The sequence below is a fragment of the Aplysia californica genome, unplaced genomic scaffold (genome assembly GCF_000002075.1).
Source record: "Aplysia californica isolate F4 #8 unplaced genomic scaffold, AplCal3.0 scaffold00034, whole genome shotgun sequence".
In the NCBI taxonomy this organism is placed as follows: Eukaryota; Metazoa; Mollusca; class Gastropoda; order Aplysiida; family Aplysiidae; genus Aplysia; species Aplysia californica.
The window spans coordinates 1,347,958-1,355,464 of NW_004797304.1; the positions used below are offsets into that span (position 1 = coordinate 1,347,958).

The window sequence follows — 7,507 nt, forward strand, 5'->3', positions numbered from 1 at the left end:
CACTCACACACACACACACACACACACACACACACACACACACACACACACACACACACACACACACACACACACACCTTCCCCATGATAAAGTGTACAACCAGTATGTATTATTGCCATCAAAATTTGCTAAAGTAAAGCACATCGACGCAACGACTGCGGTTTACTACGTGAAAAGAGCAAGACAGACATAATATAGAAACAGCATAGGTAAAAAACAACAGTGGGAACTACCAGTGGCACCCTGTAACCACTCTCAGCCTTGCCTTTCTGTCACCTTCAACTTGTCTTACCACTGTGAAAATGCTCTGCAGTCAACTATGTATCTGATAGATGTAGGCAATCCACGTTTTATGCTATTGGGGGGGGTGATACTTTGAAGGCACCAAAACTAATACAGGCATAACTTACTCACTGACTGAGTGAAGGGAAATTAAAAGCAGCAAAGAAAGGGACATAATTTTCGTCGATACATCGTTTTCGATAACTCTGCTACTCTAGTTTTTCAGTTTGAAAAAGGAAAAGTACAAAGACATGATGACAGTCATTCATTTATTCATTCAGTAAAAGGAGGTAAGAACAAGATGAACCGACAGAAACAACAGACGGGAAGTAATGAACGAGGAGCTCCAGTTAGCTTACAAACTTAGGAATTCTGGAACAGTAATTAACAAAGCTGTCACAGCTGTTCGTCTGTTCAACGGACACTCACCTCCGTTATGAATAATTTCTGTGTTACATTACTACAGCCTGTAGTATCAGAATACTACAGGATACTAATACAGTATTGATTATTTATACAGCATAAGGGAAGGTGCAGCTGGACATTTTTTAAAATCTCTTTAGACTCTACACATACACAATGTTTCGTTTTATCAAAGTATTACATATTCATTATAAATGGTTAGATATTTGATTGTGATAAAACAATCATTCGTCGACAAACGAGATGCATATCATGTAATGGTTACCTCAGAATTGAGGACATAAAAAAATTCTTATGCCCTCTCATGCTTCAAGCAATTTCTTTGTTATTTGGTTACATCATCAACTACTAAAATACAAAACATTTGACAACAAAAACAGCATATTTCATTTAGTTTTGTTTGAGTAGCTATTGTGGGTGGTATATCGAAAAACGTCACAAATTGTAAAGGGGGTGGGGGATTAAAAATTATTACCTACACAAAACAAAAAAATCTTAAAAGTCAACACTATTCCTGTGCGATTTTGTCTAAATGTTGCAATATGGTTGTAAAAGCATCATGCACAATTTGAACCCTATTAGTATTAAAATGTCAAATTCATGGTATTTTTAGTAATAAAATCTTACGAAATGAGACACTTTACCGTATCCTTAAAAATAGTGAGAAAAAAGCAGCCTTCACATAATACTCCTCTCAGTTGCACAGGAATGATGAATCCATCCATTCTAATCCCTCACCATTACCTTCAATTATACTTAAGACAGTTATGATAGCGAACGTTGTACAAATTATGGCGAATTTCAGTAGCAAACAATATTGTTCATTTATATCATGTGTGTGTGACTTTGGGGTTTCAGAGGCAACATTAGCGAGAAAATGGCAGTCACAGTTTTATGAATCCTAAGCTTGAGAGTCCTTGGAAACTGAAAATTTACATTTTCCGTGCGCCTTTAGTCAACGGTTTTTAGGGGGGGGGGGTTCTTTAAAAAAAAAGTAAAATCCACTCAGAGATGTGTTTTTATATGGACATGAAAAGAAGTGGAACCTAAAAACAAAAGTTCTATTTTAAAAATTGCCAACCCGGAGGAAAAATGCCAGTATCATCGAATTCATGTTTTTTTCTTTGACGAACGCCTGATTTTTCCAAGATGCCTCACATAATATATTGTTACCCATGTTACAATCAATGCATTATTCAGTGTGTCCACAAATGACCGCATAGACGTCTTGTTGATTGTCAATAAATGTAAATGCTTGACGTCACTTTGGACACATTTGATTCACTAAGGACGACTGCAGCTTGACCCGACCAGCCAAGACCAGAATAGAACATCTCAGCCGACTCACGCAGATACTGGATAAAATAGATTCCTCATGACGAAATAAAACGCCCCTCATCTTCATATTACGGCAAAAAGTAACCGTCAAAAACGTTTATTAAATGTATGTGTTTTACTTCAGTGTAGATACAAATAAGATAATTTAGGGGGATGCCTGCTTCGACTATGCCTGTTAGGAGGCAACCCGGGCTTAGGGGAAGTCAATGATCAAGGTGCTCAATAACAATATCTATGCACAAAAATCGAACTCGGATCTCTTGTGTGCTACAGTAGAACATCTACCCGCTACACCACAGACGGTACATAACCTTTACTCCATAGACGTCGGAGGGCCAGCCCTGGAATACAAAGCCCTGTCAGACAGAACGTCTAGCTCTTGCTGGCAAAATTGAAGGCAAACGAAGCAGATAGAGATAGGCTCAGAGCAACCTACTTGGAGAACCTTAACAGATGGTTAACGAGGAATAGTCAGGGTAATGTAACTTTTTAAAAGAGCATTCGAGCAAAGGAATGAATGGAGAACCATAATCGCCGATGTCTGTGGCAGATATGGCACTTGACGATGATGATGATGATGATGATGATGATGATGATGATGATGATGATGATGATGATCATACAGATGGAAACACACGATGATAAACAAACTCCTCGACACGCGAAAAGTGTACGTCTTCTGTCCGAAACGAGTAAGAGCCTAACAATCATTACAAAACAGACACTGGAGAGCACATCAGTTTAACGATACAGTGGAATTTGTCCAAGAGGACCAAACTGTTGAGGAGAAAAGGGATCATCTTAGACAGGTGGCTGGCCTTCTCGAACAGTGCCGTTATGATATGGAAGCATTTATGGAGGGGGAGGAGTGGGAAGGGGTTATTTATATAGGTGATTGTTTTAGGCAGATGGTCATTGGAGCAGATTTGACTGTAGTTACATCTATTACATAGACTATTTGTATAATTACCTGAGATCTTTCGACAGAAACACGCCGTTGGGCTTCGCAAGGCGTCGGGTCACCTGCGTAAAGCCCGTGCCGTTGTAGTAGAGAACTCCTCCTAAAGGCAGCTGAAACAGACCCTCAACAACAGTCAAAAAATAGTTATTAAAATAGTTGAAGTTGGTAATGTAGAACTTATCCTCCTCCCCAACTGCAAGATCGTTTGTAGTCGTCATTACATTACTCGTAATTGACTTGAGATGAACCAGCTCGTTCGTCTTCGGATTAAATCGGAACTTTTCGACAGCGTCCGGTTCGGGAATGGGGTGGTTCACAACGTAGACAAGGTGTTCTCCTTTCGCTTTGTCTTCCAGCACGCTGATCCCATGGGGTTTGAACTTTGCTAGATCCAGAGTTTCGCTGGGCTTGATTTTCAGTTCCACCAAGCCCTTTTTCGGGTTCTTGAAGTTATAGATGAGTATGCGCCCCTTGATGTTGTTTTTCTTGTGGAATTCGAGGAAACTAGGGGGTGCAGACGAGAATGCAAGACCGGATGTTATGAACGCAAGACCCGCTGACGTCACATGGAAGTCCTCAGAACCGGGGCCAGCAGTCTCAATGACTCTGTGGATAGACAAACCCCATGATTGTGAACACGTATAATTATATCTAAAGTAACAGGTTGTTATACAGATAAACAAACAGGCAAGGGAAAAATCAGTTTAAATAAAAGACAAGCCCATCAGAACAGAGAAACTACCGTGATGTTGAGAACTTGAGCTAACAAAACAATGGACTGTCTGTACGTTGTTTTGTTTAGTTTTTTGTTTTATCCCTTTCCCATTTATATGAGATTGACGCCATCTAATTAGTAGAAAAAAGTGCGTATGATAGTGTCCAATAGTGTATTACGTACACATTTAGTATAACTTGTAACTGTTACATATTATTGAGATTCACGAATTATAGATGTAAGTCAAGGATCTGAAAGAAATTATGGTTTTGGAAATAATGGTTCTGGTGAGTGATGATGTAGGATTGCGTTTAAGTGATGATAGCGTTTTAGTTCTATCTTCCTCTGCTCTAAGGAGTCTCGAGGGACGTGGACTCCCTGTCTCCGTTGTTCTGTAAGTTTCAATTCTCGACCTCACGGCTTTCTCAGTGCCGTTGGTTTAGTGTTTTAATTTAAACTTATTTTTCCCTTGCCCAAGTTAACAAATTGACGCCATCTGATTAGCAAAAAATTGTGCAGGTGATATGGTAGCAATAGTCAACACACAGTTATGATAAGGTTAGTTTTGTAGTTGGTAGACTGTACACTGTTACTTCTATTGTAGCGATTCACTCCCTCCTTAGAGTATTGGCGAAATCCTACACGTCAAACGTTGGTTTAGGACTGTACCCAGAATCTTGTTTTTAAGAACACCACAGTGATATCATAAGCGTCCAGCTTCGTAAATAGTAGGAAGGGTTACATGCCTGTTGATGATGTTGTGATGCTGATGATGTTGCTGACGATGATGAGGTCGATAGTGTTATGGCATGGATGTGAACAAAGAACATATTGCTTGATTAGAACCAAAAAAGAATCGTAAAAGCGTTCAGAGAAAGAAACACTTTACATTTCAGAATAGTGTTTCTTGAAGTTAATATTAGTCCTCTCTAAATTTAAACTTATGGTCATGCATACATAGGGCTGATGTAGCATCTTAAAATCTAATGTTTGTTAAGATCTGTGGTATAACAGCAAATCACCGAAACGAAAAGGCGCATCTACACGATAGCAGTCATAATAGTGCATGGAAACAGCAAGATTTTCTCACAGGTACAAGAAAGTGAAGAAAGGAAGAAGGACCTACCTTTGTTGTCCTCTAGCAGCCTGTGTGTTTTAATGAGGACTGAGAGAAAGACGAGCAGAGGACGACCTAGAGGAACATACACAGATGACCTGAAAAACGTTCCAGCGAATAGTACAAAGAGAAAAACCGAGCTTATCAAAAAGACAGGAAGGAATGGGGTACCATGGTCGTTAATGTCTGCTCCAGACCTGACACCTCAATGAGAAGTAGATTGAATAGACCACAAACATGCCCGTTACTGCTGTGTGTTCATATCCCGCCTAAAGACGGAGACACTCGATGGAATGTTATCTTCCCCATGTGGGAATCGTTTGCGCTAAAGGAGAAGAACTATAACACAATAGAAGAGCATGCTAAAAGCTTTAAAGATGTAATTAATGTTTGCCACAAATCTCCTTTCTAGAATTTAGTTTCAGTCTAAGAGAATCACATTGAAGTAATAGCAGCAATTTATTGTGGGGAAAAACCTAGACAGACTGACAGGAACAAAAGAGTAGCGAAGCTGGACTTCCAGTAGTTTGGATAACTGATATTTTAACGTCCCTACGACACACAGTTTAGGACTTTGAGGTGAAGCCCCCCTATGAGTGTAACGTTCTTCCCTGACAGGGCAGCACCAACTATGACAAGAGCCTTTGAACGCCCTGAACAACTAGAGTTCAAACCCTGCCCATTGAAGAATCCAACCAGGGTAAATCGAAAAGTAGTGAAACCTGATACCAACTGAGCCCACGGACTGCCTAATGCAAGAGGCGCCCTTCAGTTAGCCACTACGGAACCTTTGAATTTTAGTGAAGTGAACAACATGAACATAATAATTAACAATTCACCTTGGGAACAGACCAGATAGACAGACAAAAAACAACAAGTAAATTAAAGAAGAGGGGTAGGATTCGCCAGGGGTGCCCTCCAACATTTACTCAATAACCTTCAGCCACAACCCACTCTCCCAACGTAGCACAAGAGACTTACCTGCACGTTCCTGGGTGATGCTTGTAGTAATGTAGATGAAAACCCAACATCTTGACTTTCGTACCCACAAAATACACAACAGCAGCCAGGAGGCCAATAAGAATGGCTTTCTTCAACATCTTTTAACAGGCCGAGAAGACTTGCTCACCACACCAGTTTGCCGAAGAAATGAATAGAGGACATTTTTTACAAATATTTAAATGTTTCTACGGACCAAATAAACAGCTGGTGTGATAGGCGCTTGTGGTCATGGCAAAAACCCCCCAAACAAAAACAAGTAAGGCGTGTTCAGCAACATAATATCGTATAATCTGTAGGTCCAGCTCTATTTCGCCAGCTGATATCAGTATGGCATAAATATGTTATTACACTCGTTATGGTGGTAGATCATAATTTATCTTGTGAAATTGCCGGTTGTAATCATTCGTTAAAACTCGTGATTACAATTTGGCAATTTTACTCATAGGATAAATCGTGATCTACCACTAGATGTTTGTTTGTTGTTGTTTGTTTTGTTTAATTTTTGTAAGTGTAGGAGGTGGTAGGTTTAATTTAAGTGCCTATAGAGATTTTAAAAATTGCATTATTTCAGGTGTTGCAGTTATGGTGAATGAATTAGAGGTCAGTAGAAGTAGATGGTTCCACTAAATGCGAGGCAGCGTGGTGAAATAAGGCGCCTGTCAAAATAATGAATTTGAAAGAAGAAAAACTTGCATTTTTCCCGCCGGTTTCGTATCTTAATTTTTTTTTTTTTTTTTTTTTTGGGCACACATTTCTGTGAGGACATTACTGAAAAAAAGTTGATTGAAGGCACAGAAAATGTAAATTTTCCGTTTCCAGGGACTCTTAACTGGTGGAAATAACCAAACTTTTCCGCCTTTTCTCGCTAAATTTACCTCTGGAAACAGGCAACTGCACCTTCTTCAATCATAAATATCCCGACTTGTAATCAGGATAAATAGGTATTTATTTCATTGAAAGCAAAACAAAAGAACAAGCTTTCAGATGATGCTTATAACTCCACATGTCAAAAAATTGACAAGCGCCTGATCCAATCGTGTATTGACACAAATATTCTTAACTGCTATACGTTTACTGTTGCTTATGTTGTAAAATAATCAGTGTGTGTGAGTGTGTGTGTGTGTGTGTGTGTGTGTGTGTGTGCGTGTGTGTGTATTTGTATGTGTGTGTTTGTGTGTGTGTGTTTGTGTGCGTGTTTGTGTGTGTGTCTGTGTGTTTGTATGTGTAAGTGTGTGTGTGTGTGTGTTCGTGTGTGTGTGTTTGTATGTGTGTGTGTGCTTCACCTTCATCATTGCGGCACAATATTGGCCACTTCGATGACACACAAGACTGCTTAATTTCAAGGGGGTTGATTTCTCATCTTTGCTCAAGTGTTTCATCTTAAAGTTTAAGTTGATTCAGACTTGAAACTTTCTCAATAATATCTGTTCCGTGAACAAATGGTACAGTAACAAGGGATGCTCAGACAAAACAGTTGGCTGATGAGGATATAAATTATTCATTAAGGTCAGTAAATTCTTTGGTTATCCTCTTACAAATTATGGGTATCGTGGAATGGTTGCAATAAATAATTATCGTGGCTTTTGGTAGAGGAGCTCGCAAAGTGTGTGTCGTGTTAAAAGTAACTCGTCTCTCATATTGTCAAAATTAGTTGTCGTTTTTTTAATG

The 7,507-nt window shown here is 39.3% G+C and overlaps 1 protein-coding gene across 1 annotated transcript; it reads right to left on the reverse strand.

Annotated features, from left to right (window-relative positions):
• Positions 1-3,010: 3,010 nt before the first annotated feature.
• Positions 3,011-5,937, reverse strand: LOC101860476 (serum paraoxonase/lactonase 3-like). The gene is made up of 2 exons (XM_013091352.1): positions 5,819-5,937; positions 3,011-3,611 (listed from the first exon to the last, which is right to left on the reverse strand). Exons 1-2 carry the CDS (start codon positions 5,935-5,937, stop codon positions 3,011-3,013), a joined length of 720 nt encoding a protein of 239 aa, XP_012946806.1.
• Positions 5,938-7,507: the final 1,570 nt, after the last annotated feature.